Source organism: Berkeleyomyces rouxiae (assembly GCF_048999995.1).
Source record: "Berkeleyomyces rouxiae strain 22BRR77 chromosome Unknown BrBRR77_ptg000002l, whole genome shotgun sequence".
Taxonomy (NCBI): domain Eukaryota; kingdom Fungi; phylum Ascomycota; class Sordariomycetes; order Microascales; family Ceratocystidaceae; genus Berkeleyomyces; species Berkeleyomyces rouxiae.
Genome location: NW_027396492.1, coordinates 932,105 through 952,307, shown reverse-complemented (window position 1 = coordinate 952,307; position 20,203 = coordinate 932,105). Strand labels below are relative to the sequence as shown.

General features: G+C 47.6%; 5 protein-coding genes across 5 annotated transcripts; 4 read left to right on the top strand and 1 right to left on the bottom strand.

The window, feature by feature from the left end:
- Positions 1–1,832: 1,832 nt before the first annotated feature.
- Positions 1,833–3,221, top strand: BROUX77_001811 (uncharacterized protein; the record flags this gene model as incomplete). Its single annotated transcript, XM_073746282.1, has 2 exons — positions 1,833–1,957; positions 2,027–3,221. 2 exons carry the CDS (start codon positions 1,833–1,835, stop codon positions 3,219–3,221), a joined length of 1,320 nt encoding a protein of 439 aa, XP_073606893.1.
- A 2,470-nt stretch (positions 3,222–5,691) lies between these two features.
- On the top strand, positions 5,692–6,558 carry BROUX77_001810 (uncharacterized protein; the record flags this gene model as incomplete). The annotated part of the gene is made up of 1 exon (XM_073746281.1): positions 5,692–6,558. The coding sequence occupies one exon, from the start codon at positions 5,692–5,694 to the stop codon at positions 6,556–6,558; it is 867 nt and encodes a 288-aa protein (XP_073606892.1).
- A 1,031-nt stretch (positions 6,559–7,589) lies between these two features.
- BROUX77_001809 (uncharacterized protein) lies at positions 7,590–10,245 on the top strand (the record flags this gene model as incomplete). The annotated part of the gene is made up of 3 exons (XM_073746280.1): positions 7,590–7,626; positions 7,686–9,466; positions 9,532–10,245. 3 exons carry the CDS (start codon positions 7,590–7,592, stop codon positions 10,243–10,245), a joined length of 2,532 nt encoding a protein of 843 aa, XP_073606891.1.
- Positions 10,246–11,467: 1,222 nt separating this feature from the next.
- BROUX77_001808 (uncharacterized protein) lies at positions 11,468–12,659 on the top strand (the record flags this gene model as incomplete). Its single annotated transcript, XM_073746278.1, has 4 exons — positions 11,468–11,486; positions 11,595–11,657; positions 11,726–11,844; positions 11,907–12,659. 4 exons carry the CDS (start codon positions 11,468–11,470, stop codon positions 12,657–12,659), a joined length of 954 nt encoding a protein of 317 aa, XP_073606890.1.
- Positions 12,660–14,461: 1,802 nt separating this feature from the next.
- On the bottom strand, positions 14,462–15,421 carry BROUX77_001807 (uncharacterized protein; the record flags this gene model as incomplete). The annotated part of the gene is made up of 1 exon (XM_073746277.1): positions 14,462–15,421. The coding sequence occupies one exon, from the start codon at positions 15,419–15,421 to the stop codon at positions 14,462–14,464; it is 960 nt and encodes a 319-aa protein (XP_073606889.1).
- Positions 15,422–20,203: the final 4,782 nt, after the last annotated feature.

The window sequence follows — 20,203 nt, the reverse complement described above, 5'->3', positions numbered from 1 at the left end:
TCCTAGTGCCAAACTCCGATATTTCCGATAAACGCGAGCTCTAAACGAAGGAAAACACTGGCATGATAGCGCGATGCAAAGCAAGCCGGTACCATCTTGGCTACCACAAGATTCACAAGAAGTCAAAGCCAGTGCGGCCAAGCTTGCATCCAGATATAAATTTATTCGCGTCATCGGCTGAGAAGTTGTTCGCGGTCGAGCCGAAATAACTGTTTTATCGTTGATACTGCAGTTTGAGAAGTCAGAGTACCACAGGAGGGTTGCTAGGTGTCAGGGATCACAGGGTCAGGGGACCTACTGTGAGAGAACGGAAGACTGCTACTCGTCCAGAAAGTTTACACTGACCAACGAACGACAAAAGGAACAAGACCCTAACCCCACAATATGGCCCATTATACGCGTTCAACTAAAACCCAGCTTCCACCTATAGAAAAGCCACAAGCTAGCACCCAGAGCTCAAGGTGGTGATCCTTTTTCTCAACAAGGTTTTTCATGGTGTTTTTTTTAACGTGATCGTCTGAAGATTGGTGTCAATTTCATCAATCCTACAGGCGGTCTGGGACGCTTAAAATGCCGCGCGCCTAGGGGATCTAGTCCCTCGAGGCGGGAAAAACAAGACAACCGAAGAACACGATGCGCCAAATTATTCGAGTTTTTGGAAACCTATGTGTATATTTACGTGGCACAGGCTAGCAGGGGCCCCGGGCTTTGCAGGCAGTGCGCGAGGTGCTCTGGATATTTTCTAGAATGTTGCGTTTCTCGGATAGCCTATGCCACAATATCTGATGTGATCATGGCCCCAGCTCTTGGCTCACGGCGTTAGGAGCGTTGAAAGCGTTAACAGCGCTTAGTTAGTTGGTAGATGTTTCTTTTTCTTTTGCTTGATATATTCACTAGAAAAAAACGCAATCCTGTCCTGCGTATTGCACCTTACGGCATTCTCCTAGCGTGGCCCTCCCGCTTAGTAATCAGGCCGACTTTTTGAAGACCGATACAGGCCAATAGTTTCTGGATGCGGTGATCCGAGTGCCAGGTGTCATAAGGAGCGACCAACTGGGTCTTGTGCCAGCTCTATTCTCGTGATCTTCGGCTAGACAGCTGGAGATGTAGATCACATCTACTAACACCCCGTCATGGTTGCCACAACAAGAAGATGGCGATGCCCGCAGGAAAACGCTCTGCGCTGAGAAACGAGCGCTTGATTTAGCACCCGGGCTTCACAAACTTCTGTGCTACTCTTGCTGGGCTGGCCAAGAATCGTCTGTATGCCCGTGGCTAAAGATAAATTCGCAGGCGACAGGGCTTCTTCCGTCACAAGGATTGCCGGAGACGGAGAGTCTATGTTTTTTTATTTTTTATTCATTACTCGCATGGAACCTTAGAGTCTATGTTGAAGGTATGCTCCAAGAAGCCGACACCGGGGTGCATACGATGTGCAAGTAGCCTGCATAGTCGTAGAATGCCCAAGCTCCCAAAGTTATTCCGGTGTCGATTCAATGCTTGATACTGGCAGATACGACGAGTCCGAATCTGCGTATCGGGTCTTGTTCGCGAGCTCGCCCTGACGGAACGAAAGGGCAGCCGGACAGTGGGGAGAAAGAGAATTGAAAATGGAGGGCGTTGATCATAGATAAAAGTCCACCACTGCTGCCTTCTACCCAACGCTTTTCTTCTCTCTTCATCCTACTCACTTCAGCCACTCCTCTTCCAGCTTCCCTTCGCTGCGTCTCTCCTTCACTCGCGTTCCTTTTCAATTGGTCCACTTTGAACTTTGCTACTTCAAGCTTCAAACAACTGTCACTCTTTTGGCAAACACAGCTTAATCGTCCAAAATGTCCGTCAAGAATCTCGTTGCTGGTGCTCTCGCTCTCGCCGTTACGGCCAGTGCCGCGCCCACTGACTCGCTGACCAGCTCGAACCCTGACGGGTTCATGAACATGGTCTACTACACCGACTGGTATGTTCTTCCCCCCAGATGTGGATCATAGTCTTGTCTACTTTTCTTCGGTGACTAACAAACAAATAGGTCTATTTACGTTCGTAACTTTCCCGTTTCCAAGCTGGACACTAAAACTGTGACCCATATCAACTTTGCATACCTGAACCTCTTCAAGAACGGAACGGTTTATTCTGCCGACCCCTGGGCTGATACCCAGAAACCTCTGGACGGTGACTCCGGCTCGGCTACATACCATGACGAGAATGGCAACGTCCAGACCAAGGCCTATGGCTGTGTTGGTCAGCTGTTTAAGCTCAAGCAGAAGAACCGCCGCATCAAGACACTGCTGTCCATTGGTGGCTGGACCTGGTCTTCAAACTTCCCTGCAGCTGCATCTACGGAAGAAAGCCGTGCGGAATTCGCTAGAAGCTCCGTCAAACTGATGCGTGACTGGGGCTTTGATGGCATCGACGTTGTTTGGCAGAATCCTAGCAACAAGGTCGACAGCGACAACTTCACCGCCCTGCTGAGACGCATCCGCCATGAGCTGGACGAATATGCCGCCAAGCACACTCCTGACTACCACTATTCGCTGACCACCGCTGCGCCGGCTGGCTACCACAACTACAGCGAGCTCGACCTAAAGAGCCTGGGCGAGATCCTTGATTATATCAACTTGATGGGCTACGACTACAGCGGCAGTTGGAGCCCGGTGACTGGGCACCTAGCCAATGTTTACCCCTCTGAGGAAAACCCTCAGTCTTCGCTTACTAGAAGTTCCGACGTTGTAGATGCTTATCTCGAAGCTGGTGTCCCCTCACACAAGCTTATTCTCGGCATGCCTACTTACGGCCGCTCGTTTGAAAACACCGATGGTATTGCCAAGAGTTTCACCAAGCCGGCCGAAGGAAAGGTTGTCACTCCCGGTGTCGATGGTACCTGGGAGGTTGGTGCTTGGGATTACAAGGCTCTGCCCGTTGCTGGTGCGCAAGAGTTTGACGACGAGAAGGCGGTCGCCCACTACTCCTACGATGAGAAGAAGAAGCAGCTAATCACCTTTGATACGCCCAAGATTGTCGAGAAGAAGGTCGACTTCCTGCGCGAAAAGCGCCTGGGTGGTGCCATGTTCTGGGAGGCCAGCGGTGACAAGCAGGGCGATGATTCTTTGATTGGCGCGTCGTACAGGGCTCAGGGTGGTGAGGCTTATGCCTCGTCTGGCGAGAACCAGCTCAACTACCCTGAAAGCATCTTCGCCAACATTGCTGCTGGTGCTCATGCTTAAGCTTTCGGGTGGCGGGCGAGTTTTGCCTCGCCATACACGACACAACTATAGATAGTTAGACATTCAGACTTCAATTCATTCTCTTTTATTTTCAATATAGATACTTCCATGACTACACTCCACCAGGTGTTTCTCAAGCTCCCCACATCGAATTTTTCAGTCATCACTTACTTCAGCATGCAACAGCATTACAAGTGTGCTTAGTCGCGAGATCCTAGTGCCACATGGCAACTGAAATGATGTCATCACTTGGGTCTTATACCTCCGGTTTGGAGCTTCTGGTCATATCGTCCATCTTTCAGAAGCATTTTGAGTGATTTTGGATTTTAGAATTGAATACAACTCCAATTATCACTAATTTCTTGTGCTTAGTATCTGTTGCGAGGCGCTCAAGGTTACCCGGTCACGTGGTCTCGGACACTCAACCAACATAGGCCAAATGATTGTTGAACCCCTCTCCTCAATGTGACTCATGGAGTGGGTCTAACTGAACCTAGCTCGTACCTATATAAAGGGTAAAAGCAGGTACTTAGATGATGTGGACTTTGAGGTTTTCCCCCTATCGCGATTTTGTTAGCTTTAGTTTTATTTGCTTATAATACATATGTTCATCAACTTCTACAGTATCTGGCTCTTTATGTTGGGCATAACTAGACGCTGAGAAAAGTGTCGCCGTGGAGTAAGACATATCAGTGGTAACATCTTAGGGTTGTAGGCCCCTGAAGTCAGATTAAAGGCCAGTAAACTCTGAAATAAATATACTGCATATTGCACATGGTTGACCCAGGAATTCTCCCCTGGCACTTTTAAACTGCTAAAAACAAGCCCTCGTTACTAGGTGAAAGCAAAAGTGAACAACTCAATGACGAAATATGTTAGCATGTGGATTTAGCTAACGTAGGGGAGGGGGCTGAGCATCGCGAAAAACGTCCAAGTCAAAAACAATGCAGTTTCGAAAACAAACTACAAGTCAGCACTCAAGCTATCACTAGAGCGTATATGCATAATATGTCATAGGACAACCAACATACGCGTAGTGCTTACCGGCCAAGTTCTATATAGGGTTGCTACGATCTCTGATCTACATACATACCTGTCCCAATGTATAGCACCCGCGTCACTTAGGGATATAGTTGTTCCGGAGGCGCCCCACAATGTGGGGCGGCTACGCTTTCGGGCAGGATATGCCTCGGCATAATTTCGCATGGGGGAATAAAAATTTGTGGAAATAAGCGCTCAAGAAAACCCTGAGACATTTCGGCAGCGTTTAATCCTTTCCGAATGCCAAGACCAGACCCCCAGATTCTGTGCAACACCAGACGAATAAAGAAATCGCATACAAATTCAACGTCGCGTAACAGAATCCACGGCAAATCTAGAAATCATGATACTATTTGCAGCAAGTATGGAAATATAACATACCCATAGTCCCTTTACTCTCTTTTACAGTGCCTGTGGTGTCATTTTTGGCACGCCTCCGGAATAGGGAGTCAGTAACAACATCCGGAGTGGTGAGTATTGGGACTTCCTAAGGGTGGTGCTCTCCCAGTGTCTCTTGCTGACTAGTAAACTTACTGTCAAACAGTGTAAGGCTACAAGTTTGGGAATAGCTTGATTGTAGCCCTGGACAGGGCTTACAAACTACACATGTATAACGTGCAGGGCTAGATGCGTAGTGGTAAGAACCTCTCTCCCATGTTCTTCATGTTTCTAGAGCTAAAGCTACTTTCGACCAACCGCCCAAAATGAAATAATTTTTGCATCACCATAGTCCTGGGTTTGTAGTAGTCTAGAAATTTTTACTTGTTGACTAAACTTGAATACTTCGTATTCCAATCGTCTAAGGTCTTCATCACTGTGACCATTACCCTTCACATAAGCGTGTTGTCATGAAATGTCCAGGCGTTGATGAAGGGTTCCAATGAGGCCTGGATCATCACAACCAGTTCTCTTTTTATTTCAAATGACAGGTAATACTTTTGTCCCACGATCAGTACTCCAGCTTGCGTCCAGTTCCATACACCTATACCGTGGTCGATGAAATAAGCTGCCTTGAGGATTCGCTTCAGATTTGTCAAAAATCAGATGTCATTGCCGATTTGAGTCTTAGCCAAGAGTCAAAACTGAGGTTTACATCATAGTAAGCTTGGCCGTCTGTTAGTTTTTCAATCAAAGTTACCGATTCTGCAGCTGTCACGATCACGTCAAGCTAGTTATGCCCGCCGGAAAAGGGGTTCTCACGTCTTATTATGCTAGATACTCAGGTATATAAATGCCCATATTCTCTCGCTTGATAGAAGTTAAAATTCTTGCTCGGAACTATACTTTAAGTGACTTCAACTATTCGGAATCTGGCTCTGCTAGTTTCAAACCTCCGCCTTCTATTTATTGCTTCATCATATTTAGCATTCATTTCTTATTACTCCTACCTTTTACCAATATTTACCAGCCGCCTTTAAAAGCCGTTGCTATGCTATCTGCTTTGGCCGCTCCGTTTGTTCCCCTCTCCGCTGTCAGCGATGGCTCCCCTCGCACAGCCGAGTTGGCCGGCTTTATGCTATCTGCATTGGCTGCCCCATTCGTTCCCTACTCTGCCGTTCATGGTGACTTGCCTCACACAGTCGAGTCTGCCGCCACTACACCATCTGCCTTGGGTGATCCGTTTATTCCCCCTTCCGGCGTCAACGGTGGCTCTCCTCGCACAATCGAGTCTGTCACCACTTCACCGTCTGTCTCAGATGCTCCAGTCGTTCCTTACTCCGCCGTTTATGGTGGTCCCCCTCGCACAGTCGAGTCTGCCGCCCTCGCCGGCGCCCAACTAAAGTCTTCCCAAGATGATGAATCTTTCTCGACGGGCGAAATCATAACATTTGGTCAGTTCTTCAAGCTCCACGATAGTGGTAAGCTCAGCCACCAGAATATCACCGCTGGTTATCGGGCCGTCGAGATTAGGCTCAGAGAGATTCTTGAAGCCATCCGCCATGGCCAGCAATTCATCCCAATTCTTCACCCTCACTTTAATGAATCTGATGACTTCTGTGAGCTCACACGCTACTATATTGATCCTTCTATCTCTGCCTACGACCAACTTCATGACTGCCCCATTGGTTTCATTCATCATAAAATCACCAACGGCATCTTCACCGGCTCTAGAGAGAACCCTGAAGAAAATATCGCGCCCTGCAATGACCAGGCAGTAGCACCTGGGAATCTTGTCGATTCTGATCATGATGACGCCATGAATTCCCCTGAGGGATTATCCAGCAATTTTTTCGACCTCGATTTGCCTGAGAACAAGCATGATATTCTCGTGGCCCTGCTTGAACTCCTTTCATGACTGCTTGGGTCTTGAAATATTTCACCCATGGCACAAAAAGTGAAAGGAAATGGGACTCAACCTAGGAAAGAAAGATTTTAAATAGCTAGTTACTTCAATCACCTCTTTTTTTGCAACAACATTACTACATGAAAAACTAAGTGAGTCAGCGTAGACAATAGCAAATGAACTTTTCGGCTGTAGTGAGTGTATCAAGGCTGATGTTACTTGTGGAACAATCCCCCATTATGTCAAGTACTAGTCAACACTTCTAAATTACAAGCTCTGGTCGGGTAGAGCTATCTGATCCTTTTCTACTACCAAATTAGGCCATCGGGAAGGGCTTTCAGAGAAGCAATCTGCTCGTCCATTCTCAGCTAACCGATAGAACAAAGTGTGCTTTTCATGGAAAAAGGGCAAAAAGAGATGGTTATGTACAAATGTATGAGAAATATGGGAAATCAATAAGAATGCGCATATGTAAAGCCTCAGTACTTGACTTTCTGTCAAATCCCAGGCAATTATTCTTGATATAATGAAATATGACAATCTGTAACTTCTGGAATAAGTTGTATCACGACAATTAAGCATCCTTGTCGCTCCCATGAAATCAACCACGCACAGTATACAGTTCGTGGCTTGATGTCAGAACTCTCTTTAGATTGAAGTTATCTCCTGTATATATGAGTATGATTTCTTTACTTTCACAATTACGTCAAGTGACATTGAAACATGTGCTCAGAGCTCCTCGGCTTTGTAGGTTCCATAGTGAGATCATTGATCATGTAACCCTTAAATGACAAGACCCAGGTCACGTGCGTATCAACATCGTCCATCGTGGCCTTGATAATTCCAGAGCTCCAGAAGCTGGGAACACTACTACTATTGCAACAATGTCAACCCCCACTACACCCATTGTTTTACAAGCGTAAAGTTTAAATCAAGCTTCAAGTTACTCTTCATCTTTGTCTTTTACTTTGCGCTATTTTTACATACTTTTTTTCCTTGCTACGATTATTTCTACGAGCCAAGTGTCATCAGCGACCGACGTGATGAATGGGATCAACAGGCCCTCGTCATTAGATACAGGTGAGCCTTCCAATATGCCTGGGTGGTTCTGCCAGCCTTTAAAATCTAACATTCTGTAGTGAATTATGACCCCATAGACCATCTAAATCTGCTCTTTTCGAATACATACTCCCTCTCCTCGATATCCTCAGTCGCGCAAACAATCGACACGCACAAAAATGATCTCGACCGCTCTATATCCGCGCTCCAGGTCGCGCAGGCCTATGACACCAACTCCACGCTAGAGCGCATGAGCAGTGCCCAGGAGGAGCTAGCCTCGGTGTTTTCTAAGATCAATGTAGTGCGTGAACAAGCTGTGCAAACCGAACACAACATCACCTCCATGACAGCCGACATCAAGCGCCTGGACGGCACCAAGAAGAACCTGACGCGTAGTATGACGGCACTCAAGCGCCTCCAAATGCTGACGACGGCATACGAGCAACTTCGTGGTCTCGCGCGTACTCGGCAGTATCGCGAGTGCGCCGGCTTGCTACAGGCAGTGGTGCAGCTGATGAAGCATTTCAACAGTTATCGCAGCATTGAACAGATCGCTAAGCTGAGCAAAGGTGTCTCAGAAGTACAGCGCGAATTGCTTGAGCAGATATGCGAGGATTTTGAGGTCGCCTTTGCCAAAGACGAGGTCTCGCTGCGCCGCGCCACCCTCGTTGAAGCGTGTCTAGTCATGGATGCCTTGGGCGACGCGGCGCGTGCACGTCTAATGACTTGGTATATCAATACCGAACTGCGTGAGTATCGTCAGGTATTCCGGGGCAGCGACGAGGCAGGAAGTCTGGATAACATTGGCCGACGCTACGCCTGGTTCAAGCGCATGATGAAGACACACGAGGAACACGCAACCATCTTCCCAGCGCACTGGCGCGTCGGCGAAGCTCTAACTACAGCCTTCTGTGAAGGCACGCGCGACGACTTTCGCAGCATCTTGGAAAAGAGCATGCGGCGTCTGGACGGCAACAAACTTGACGTCAATATACTACTCAGCTGTCTACAGGAGACCATGGACTTTGAACAGGGTCTAGAACGTCGTTGGGCGAGTGATGTGCGTGCTAGTATCGACACACTCAATAGCGTTGAGGAAAAGCCGCATGGCTTCAACGGGCTGATATCAGTGGCTTTTGAGCCATATCTCAGTCTCTGGGTCGAGTCTCAGGACCGGCAATTGGCAGAAATGGTGCCCAAGTATCGCACACAGCCTCTTTTGCAGGCCGACGAGGAGTTTTCACCACAGGCTGTCGTACAATCGGCCATAGAGTTGTTTCACTTCTACAAGCTTACCCTGTCGCAATGCGCGAAGCTCTCAACAAGCGACCGTCTACTCGAGCTATCACACATCTTTGCCAAATACCTTGATGACTATGCGCAAAATGTGCTGCTCAATGTCCTGCAGACGAACGGTTCATCAGTGCAGGACATCATCTTGGTGCTCAATACGGCGGACTTTTGGAACATCAATGCTACGCAGCTTGAAGAAAGCATTAGGAAGCGCATTGACGCTGATTTTACAGACAAGGTCGATCTATCTTCTCAGGCAGATGCGTTTCTAGGAGTTGCCAGCGCCTCAGTCCTAGCGCTTGTGCGCTGCGTGGGTGCAGAAACACAGGCTGCGTGGCGTGAGATGCGCAACACCAACTGGAGCACCATGGATAGCGTAGGCGATCAGAGCACATATGTAGGAGAGCTGGTCCGACAGGTCAATGCCAAAGCCCAAGAGATTCTCGCGCTGGTTTTCAAGACTCAGTATGCTCGGGCATTCTGCGACAACCTGGTTGAGCACGTGGCCAGTTTATTTATTGCGAATGTTGTGCAATGCAGGCCGGTGTCGGAAGTCGGGGCCGAGCAGGTAAGCAAGGACAGGGTATTCAAAGAGAAGAGAGAACAGAGCAGCGCTAACCATGCCTCATTTAGATGCTACTGGACAAATATGTGCTTACCAAAGCATTTGAATCCCTGTTAGCCTTCCACAATCCTGCTGAGGAACCACATGTACCGCCTGCTGGCTTTGTGAAGCGCGTGGTGCAAGCAATGGGCAAAGTAGACCCTCTTCTCAAAACGCTTCAGGTGCGGCCGTCGCCGCCTGAAGCCTTGGTACAGGCGTATCTGATCCACATTGCCGACCGCTCCGACACCAATTTCCGCAAAATCCTGGAGCTCAAAGGCGTACGCAAGGCGGAGCAGAGCCACCTGCTCGAACTGTATGCCATACACCGCGACGGGTCTTCTACGCGTGACAAGCTAGTCCAAAATTCGCCGCTCCTGGCACCCTTGATGAATGGCAGCAGTCTTGGCAGCAGTGCCCTAGGTATTCCCGGATCATCGAGCGGCGCGGCGGGTGCATTGTCCCCGGGGTTTGTCGGTGCAGCGGGTGCTGGGGCCACCGGTGGCAGTGGGCTGCAAAAGTTTGACGCGCAGTCTCTGGGCGAGAAGCTACTGAGTGCAGCTCGAGAGATGGGCACAGGGGCCAGTGGCGGGACAGATAAAGCAGGCACGGGGCTAGAAAAGGCTACGATCAATGAAAACCTGAAGAACTTTGGCATGTTCTTCAAGCGCGACATCGGATCGCTGGGCGCACGCTTTGGAAAGCGTGATGGAAGCCAGCCACCTACTGAAGACAGACGTTGAGCCAGACCCGATAAATTAGCCAGAGCAGAGCAGAGTGTGCTCCTGTACATTTGTATGTACCTGTAAAGGGGAAACAATATTGAATTACATATCACACAGATCACGCAGTGCACATGGCTCCAAACACAATGTTGTGCCAAGGGACTCCGACTCCCTTGCATGGGCTGGGAGAAGAAGAGGGGGCTCCAGAGAGAGGAGGGAAGTCTGCGAGCCATGGCTTTTTGTCCATGCCAAGGAGCTGGCAAGGCGAAGGATGCAGGCGGGTCAAACGGAGATATCAGGAGCATACCTGCTGCAACAATCGCATCTTGGTGTGGTCCTGATGCAGATTGATAAGAACTCGTGGGCGTGGGCGTGGGCTGGGTTTCGGTTTTGGTCTTGGCTTGAGCCTGAGCTTTTTTACCAGCAGCAAAGCGGCTGGTCTGCTGGGGTTGGAGCGTCAGGTTCTCAGATTGCCAACATCTTCCCTGTCGAGTTTATGCGTGCTCGGATATTATCCTTGCAACGTTGCCGGTAACCGACGAGAAAGCCGGGGGTTTGCGTCATGTTGGCCTCTTCTAGTTACTGTGTCCTTGTTGAAGCTCGGAGAAAGGCGAGGAGGAACACAGCAGAAGAGGGGAGAATCCGTTTATATTTGTCGTGGCGATCGTCATCGATGGCTGCATGGAAATAGAAAGGTGGTGCCCCTAACAAAAGTTTCATCGCATCCGAGTATAAAAGAGCGCGTTGAGACGGACCTCGAGAAGCCTCACCCACCGCCATCCTCTCTCACATTCACCCTCATCTCGTGAGTCCCACCTAACCCACGTTCTAACCCTAACTATTCCCCACCAACCAGCGTCTGCGACCCCGCCCGCTATCGCTCAATAAAAAAAGGATTAAAAATCACGGCGCACTTGTTTCTCGTTCGCCGCCGAAGTTTCTGGATTGCTCCCCTGCTGTCTTCTGTTTTCTCGCAAATCCAGGGGTGCATCCAGATCTGACTCTCTTTTTACCCTGCTCCGACTTTCCTCCACCGCCACGACCACGCTCTTTTTTCCCTAGCTTTGCCGTCTAACCCTCGCCAGTCTTCAAGCTGTTTTCCTCTGCCTTCCGCCGGTCCTTTCGCGCAGCGACTGGATTCTCGATTGCTGCCACCACTGCCGCCGTCACTCAGACCAAGCCGCCGGCCCTCACTTCCTACCCGTCTCTATCTACCGCCAACGACGCCACTCGTCGCAACATGCATAGCAAGGTTGTTAGTAAGTTCAGTCTCGCGTCCGCGCCCTGCAACAGGGGCTAAGCTCCACCGGCGGCTTGCATTGTTGTGTGAATATATGCTAACCTGGCCCTCTTTTCTCCGCTTCTAGTCATTGGTTCGGGCCCTGCCGCCCACACGGCCGCCATCTACCTGGCCCGTGCCGAGCTGAAGCGTGAGTGATGCCACAGCCTGAGCATGGCTCCCCGCGTCCCTGGAATAGCGCGTGCTAACTCCAAGTAGCCGTCCTGTACGAAGGCTTTATGGCCAACGGCATTGCCGCTGGCGGCCAACTCACCACTACTACCGACGTCGAGAACTTCCCTGGCTTCCCCGACGGCATCATGGGCCAAGAATTGATGGTACGCGCTTCCCATAAAAAGATTCCCATTCTTTAACTAGATACTAACACTCTGACTTGAAGGACAACCTCCGTAAGCAGTCGGAGAAGTTCGGCACCGAGATCATCACCGATACCGTCACCAAGCTTGACCTGTCGTCGCGCCCCTTCAAGTACAGCACCGAGTTCAACCCCACCGAGACCTCGACCGCCGACTCCGTCATCATCGCCACCGGTGCCTCCGCGCGTCGCCTCAACCTCTCCGGCGAGGAAGAATACTGGCAGAACGGTGTGTCTGCCTGTGCTGTCTGCGATGGCGCCGTGCCCATCTTTCGCAACAAACCCCTTGTTGTCATTGGCGGTGGTGACTCGGCCGCCGAAGAGGCCCTGTTCCTGACCAAGTATGGCAGCCACGTGACGGTTCTCGTGCGCAAGGATCACCTGCGCGCCAGCAAAACCATGGCAAAGCGTCTGCTCAACCATGAGAAGGTCACGGTTCGCTTCAACTCTGCTGGCGAAAAGATCCTCGGCTCCGGCGGTGTCATGACTCAGCTCGTGGTCAAGAACACCACCAACGGCGAGACCGAAACTATGGACGCCAACGGTCTCTTCTACGCTGTTGGCCATGACCCTGCCACAGCACTGGTCAAAGGCCAGCTGGACCTGGACACCGAAGGCTACATTGTCACGCAGCCCGGCACACCACTCACCTCGATTGAGGGTGTGTTTGCTGCTGGTGATGTGCAAGACAAGCGTTACAGACAGGCTATCACCAGTGCTGGCTCTGGTTGCCAGGCGGCGTTGGACTGCGAAAAGTTTCTGTCAGAAATGGAGTAGACTGCATTGTCACAAGAATTTAAAAGAATCCTTGCATGAGCCAGACATCATCACACCGTTAGTGCAAGGAAAGTCTAATGACATGATTCATGTTGGAGCAAAACTTTAGCTATGCTCATTTTTTCGCAATATTATAACTAGATGCTAAAATCCAACTGGAGTTGTACATAACTGTGGTCAATATTGCCTCTATCAGATTGATAACATGTCTTGTACGCGCAGACAAAGTAACCGTCAAGAATTGTTCCAAGTAACTAACTAACGAGCTAATCCATACAAAGATTACCTAGTTATCACCATTTCAAGAAAAGGTTCTCGTACAATATTGCCCAACACAGCATCTAATTGCTCTTCTAAAATGCTCGTTTGTGGAAGAAGGGACTGTTCCTCAACCTTCGGTGAATGCTTCATCAACATCTCCATCAGGTCGTAGGCTTCAGACTCTGATATGGCCTTGATAAACATGTTCCTCAACTTCTAGAATATCAATTTCTCATATATTGACCAGACAGTCTCGTTGTCTTTTGTCTTCAAGGTTTGGTATTGCTTTGTGCTTAGTTTACTGCGCATTGAGACTCATGAATCTGTCCCAATTCTAGTCTTTCTAGCTCCAATCAAGGTGGATTCATAATACCTGGAGATCCCTGGAACTGCTGCTCGGTTTATTCAATACACACTTGGATAGAAACCCGTCTGTAGCCTTGGTCTGTTGTAACAGTAGCACAACCCCTACGACACCCTAGTGCGCTAAGATATAGTAGCCAAGTAACCAGTTGTTCTGGGTTGGGTGGCGTTCTTGAGACTAGAGTACATGTAGCTCTAAGCTGTACCTGTAACGAAATTTAAAATTCGGGGACGTAACGATATAGATCCATAAATTGAGTCCAGAGGTTCCAGGATCATACGCTGCCAGTGAAAAATAATACCCTATGGGCTATACATAGCGAGTTATAGTTATACATGGGGTTCAGTATCTCTTTGTGTGCCTATACAGCCTATTCTTGGTTAGATTCGTTGTACTGCTATATGAAGAGCCTCACCTTTGAGAAATTATTTTCAGCAACCATTTAGCCTCCGAGCAGTAGGAACGGTGTGCTAAAACAACTCATCTTTCAAGTAGTGTCAGGCGTTGAATAAACTGCCATTTGCCACAATGTTATGTATGTACTAGTTAACCCTAACAAAGTCAATGGGTAGGTGTACAGCTGTTGCCGGCGCAAAGCACCCAAAATGAGCTCTTGTTTAACGAAAAGGCCTCCGAAAGAAAGTACTTGATAGTTAGGGGCCCATGAATGAGCCATGCTTTGGATTTTTCTTCATATCAAGTCTCTACACTTGAATTTTGAGATCAGTTTTAGGAACACAGCCAACATCTACAGGAACAGAGTTGCGATGTGTGCTGTAGTTGGTTACACGATTTAGGCATTCTATCATCTGATTGGCCAAACAAGCGCCCAGTCCCACCACCAACACCCAACGCTGTTAATTCCGACTACACTGGTGTCAAAGGTGTTAAAAGGGCCAGAAACAACACCACGGCACATATTTCAGCTAGTGAATTTGTTTTACTATCATCATATACTGTGATGTCGCCGAGTTATAATTCTCGTTTCAATGAAAGGGATAAATGGGTTGAGTCTGGAAGAGCAGAGTAAAGACGGCAGTACTGGTAGCCTCCATCCTTGAATTTTGTAAAAGTTCATCAAAGCCAGCGAGGTGAAAGCTGAAATGCATTATGTATTATATCGTTAAAGTGCCGCTCGAAAACACAGACTAATAGAATCAAATCATTAATCTTGCGCTTAACTATAACTCTGTTCATTGAGCCTGATTATTTGATTTATTAGATCTTTTCCCGGAAAGTCCATCACGACAATTCCAGTTCGTGGAACAGTGCCAGCACTGAGAAATTCACCAAGCCGATCGTTAATTCCCCTCGTTTGGTTTGTCTTGCCGCCCGCGGCCTTGTATGGCGTCGCACCAATGCTAACGCTTGTGTAAGTAATGTGTAGTCTATAGTCCCACGCCTGGCTGGCCGCGGTAATCGCACTCTTGACTAGACTCCACTTCACACCCATGGCAATGTATCCCGGGATAAATTTCCAATTTGACACAGTCATGGCCTTTGATCTCCAAGGAATTCCATAGCGAGCGGGGAAGGTGGTGTGAAAATCTTGCAGAAGAAGTACTCTGCCGCGGATGGCCCCCAACGTGGGGCTTCTTATGACACCATTCGTACTTCCATGGTAGATGCGGTAATGAGCTCTCAGTGCAATGAAGTTGGTCGACTCCAAATATTCTCTTACGGCATCCTCAAAAGCATCCTCTTCACCAGATGACCAGTTGCCCTTGTGAAGACGGAGAATAAGAGCTTCATGGGGATACTCATCAAGGAAGTCAAAAGCCGTGTTGAGGATGTCATCCAAGTCGTAGTCTGTATAACGGTTTCCATAGTAGAGTTTGATCTTGTCGCCGCGCAAACGACCGCTGATATCGATGTATCTGATGCCAGCACGGAGTTGCTGTGCCAAGTTTGCGTTCTGACTTTGGAGAAGCTTGTGTCTCCCCAGTTGATCCGTCATAGAGTTGTGGGTTCCGGGTATTGAAAGATAGGCTACCTCAAAAGGGTCGGGAATTTTGGACATCCAATCGGTATTAATGCTCTCCTCAAGATCAAAACTGTACTGAGAGCACACCCCCCTGAAGCATCCAGCGTGGCTCAGAGCCGCTGATGCCAATATCGAAAGAAGAGAGACCCTCATGTTGAGGAAGTTGGCAGTAGTGATAGCTGAGTGAAAGACTGGGAAAGAAAGAATCTTCTGTCTTCTGAAGGCGAGAGGGAAGAAGCTTATTGTAGATAAGAGAACAAGCATGAAGACAACCTGTGAGCTCGGCAGAATCAGGCCCCCACAGTTCTATATTAATAGTAAATTGCCCGAGGCCGATTCCTTTCATGTCAAATCCTTCGTTCCCGGAGCGTCTATAGCGGTTATTAGCGAAAACACAGTTAGTGGGTCATGATAGTATAAAGAAGTCCTTCCCTTTCTGTCTTGCATTAATTGTTTGCTGGAAACACAGGAAAGGGGTTGAAGACCCAAGGTCCAGTATCACCAGATGAACTTGAAACCCTAAATGTATTGACATCTATGGAGTAGCTGGTTATTGCATAGACACATTGTACTATTTAACTCTGTTGTGAGGCTCCATATTAATTCTCTGCATGAAGCAGAAGATGAACAATGCGGGATTGCGTTTAACCCCAGTCATGGATTAAGGAACGAATTAAGGATCGAGATATCACACATTAAGTCACTGCACCATCGAATCGAGCTTCGCCTTGGATGCTCGAGAATCTGCGCAAAGGCCGCCATTTGGAAGATGAATCTTCGGCTACCGCTACAAGTCCAAGTATCTTTTAAATCCTACCTGGCTCCGGTAACACTCAGCCTGCTCAGTCGGTGAACAAGGCCTACCGGAGATTTCAGGGTATTGCGTACTTGGGAGTCTACTTTGCTAACTTTCGGCTATATGCTCTCCGTGGCATGTTACCCTGCTCACGGATAACCTTATGGGTGAAGAGATAAAGAATATATTGCTCACCATTGATCTAAATACCTGGAATATCCCAGGCTATCTTTGTGCAGTGGTCTTCTTGTCTTCACCCCCAACTGGTACTGTCACCGGAAGAAAAAAACTGTTGGCGGCAAAACAATGCGAACTTAGGTTCTTATTTGAATAGTTACGATTTTCCTTCGCAAACGCTCAGAATGAGACGTCATAAAACTTCTAGTATTTCCTCGAGGGAATTCTCTTTGGCGCCAAAGACTACCGTGCAGATCCACCCATGCATTGGTCCATCAATGTCCACAGAGTCAAGCCAGGGGGAGGAATGAATTTCTCCGTCGCCGATTTATGTCAAGGGTGTGGCAAGTGTCAGATCAATAGACACATGCACGCCCTGGCCGCGGCCACAAAAAAAAAAAAACAGATTTGAGTCTTCTTAAGACATACATCTTTGAAGGAAAGACGGTCGTTGACACAAGTATTACCTTCATACCAAAGTTAACCCCACGATAGTCCACATCTCTTCGGTTGCCCTATGAATGACGCAAAGTTGCGTTAGTTATACGAGTGGGAAATATAGCTTTAGTCACTCTCTAGCCTATGAGCTCGTGTTTGGTGGCCTGAGGAGCCCCGAGCTTTCTTGGTGGGTTTCCAACAGAGACTTATGGAACACCAAAATAGGCATATTGCGCAACGAAAAAGGCGGCCTAGACATCATTATTCGTGACAATCTATAAATATCCAAGTGTTTACCAAAACAGCGTCTGAGCGGAAGCTTAGATAACCAATAAAGGGGCTAAATCCGTCAGGAAAGTGGGTGTTTACCCCTATGAATCTTCTAAATCACCCGGCCAGCTAATGCTCTGACGACGGGCCAGACAGCGGGAGCCTAACGGGCACTACAGGTATATATCGAGCTTAGCAGGCCAACAAGGTTGCTTTTGACAGCTCATGTCAATATGCGTGGATTCGAGATGATGAGTCCTATCAAAGCCTCCATACACGACACCAAAGAACAGTTGGGTGCAAGTCCCACTAGGATCCAGATCCAAACGGGACATATCTGTGTCTGTAATTAAAGGCGATGATTGCTACGCAATCAGCGTCTAGAATTACGACGCAATCGCCGAGGATTAGCGATGCGGAGCGGCAAAGCGGAGCTGCACAAATAGCGCAGTACCGACAGGGGAAATGAAAGTCTGGGTCAAGTCTATCTTGGAGACACTCAGTTGGCAGTAACTAAGCTTACATTCAGTCACCACACTAGTGCATATAGCTACCTAGTTATCCATAGTTAGTCACTAACATGAAATGAAGCATTAATGTTAGCGCGACATAAGTCAGGCTAAGCTGTGTAACACTAGGGTCTTGTTGTTAGTGTTAGTCAACATCGTGATGATATTCTGTGGGTTGTTATTGCGTAAGCTATTAGTTACGATGTTTGGATATAGAAAATTGCAGCCTTCAAGGCTTTGTTTGCATGCTAAAGTAGTATTGGTCTATTTCTACCTCGTTAGAGTTCTATTTAGCAGAAAACTTGCCCTGAGACTCGAAGCTGAACGCCATTATAGATTCGGGGATCTCTTGAGTGCTACTCTACTTCCCTTGAAAGCTTGTTAAAGAAGTTCTTGTTTCAGGAGTTTGTGACATCTTGTCAGTATTGAAACCTCCATCGAGGTAGGACTTTTTCTAGAAGTAGAAACCTTCAAGACATCCCGCCTCACGTTAGTTTAGGTGCAAGTGGCAATGGCAAAGATCGCAAATTCAGAGCGCATTCAAGGGTCATGTAGAGTTGAGACAAGGGTACAATAGGGGCATGTCGCCGGGCCCACAACATCTCACAAGTTGGCGGATAAAAAAATAAGCATGGAGCCGGGGAGGTTACAACATGGGAGAAGACATAGTCGTTGGAAGATTGAGTTGGAGAAGAGACTGGAAAACCGCTTCAACTGAGGGCTGGGCGACCAATATGCTGAATATGCAAAGTATCCCTTCTTCTCAGCGTGTAGGCTTAGTTTAAAATCTCATTGATCATGGTTTTTTCTTGGATATTAAATTCCCACAAGCACAGACTTCCGTGAACTTGAGATGTCCCAGAATAGACTTCCAGTCTCAGAACAACATCAAGTTCTTCTATTAGATACTCATTCTCAACTCGATGTGAGATAGAGAGGAATTAACTTTTGGGAGGGGCATTAAAATCAGAACATAAAGAACCAGCTTAGAGTTATCTCCCTGGGTCGTTTTTTCGACATCAAGAAAAGAGTTCTTTTATACAAAATACAACCTGGCATCTCTAGGCACTACCTATATAGCTAAGCAACCCAAAATGTATAACTAGTTTATCTTTATTGGACTTTAGACTATAAGGAGAGAAATTGATTGAGTAGAATAGAATGAGTTAATGACGTATTGTTCTATCTTAGATTTCTACCACGAAAGAGAGGGGCTCTTGTTCCTTATATACCTAGCATATCGACCGTGCGGATGGCCATTTCTGCCACGGGTGAACGTATTACTCCTTGGTGTGGCTGAACTCGGAGTGTTGAAGTCCAGTTCCGAACTGAGACATAGGTGTGGGTTGACTCCTGTCCTACTTACGTGGCAAAATACTAAATATACGTCGTACGGTACTAGGTGCAAGACAATGGTCAAGATATCAGTTGATTCAGTCGTGGTTCTCTACTCTCCTCCTTCTCCAGCCTCATTCCATCTATCGTGATAGCCAAGTACAAATACAAAGTGGAGTTTCACAAGGGTTAGAGCTTTCCGGGGCTCACGTGACTATAACCCTTGCAACCATGGAGGGATATTCCAATAACAGGTTCGCCCCTTGAAATATGGGCGTAGCTATGCGGTAGTGATACCCTTCCAATAATCTTTATGTGCATATACGTGTATACGGTGATTTATTCATTCGCCCGGCATTTGATATCTCGTAGGGGTGCAGCACATGAACAATGCAGCGATTCTTTAGGGAAAATACAAGGTGTAGCTTCCGTCATGAAGGTAGTAGAAACAGCACTTGGAACTGAAAAAGAGAAAAGCATTCACTTCAATGATTTCAAGTCCATATAAAAGAAAGCCAGAAATCCCGTTTATACGCCTAAAAGGGATAGTGTCGCGTGCCGTATATATGGTGCTGAGTGAAGATTACGACAAGACTCACATAAGATGAACCCATAAATACCTGTCGTGTCGGGCCAAACTTGGCTGGTAACAACGTGCAAATTTATTACGAGAAGAACGATCACTACTCTTGCGAGATAACGGGAATATAATTGGAAACAGAAGATACGGTCCCAAGAGGATAGAGAAAAACCGAATGATCGGGTTACCCAGTCTCACGGTTCTATAGATAGTGGCGATAAGACATTTGAGTTGTCAGTTGGTTGCTAAAAGTTTGTCCTCATTTTGAAAAGCTTGGTGAAATTCTAAACACTGTAGTAATCACACCTTCAACTTAGACTACCACAAATTTTCGACGAGTTGAACTCCGCCGTTGCATCGAGAAAATATAGATAGCGATTTCACGGCCTCTGATTTTGAGGTGAATCATCTCATGGGAGAAACGATTGCAATTCTGCTCCGAGCCTTGGGCTAGCATATCAAATCTTGGAGAGGAGAAGTAGAGCTTGAATTTCGTATAAAGAACATACGAATTAAATTTCATATGGTCGAGAAAAATCTATACAAAGATGCATCATCATCCGACCCATGGTGGTTTGGTCACTAGTGGGGACAAACCTTTGGCAGTTAACTGTACATGGCTTCTAGAAGGATTTCAAAAGTGGAGACATCAATCGGCGCCAAGAGAAGCAAGTGCCAAGGCGGCAGCAGCTCAACTTTGTATTATTAAGCGACCGCCCAAAATCGCTTGGCGATTTGGGTTTTGAGGTTACACGCATAACAATATTGGGCCAAGCCGTGTCGATACACGTCTAGAATCTATCACACTATTAATGCAGTTGGAAAAGTCG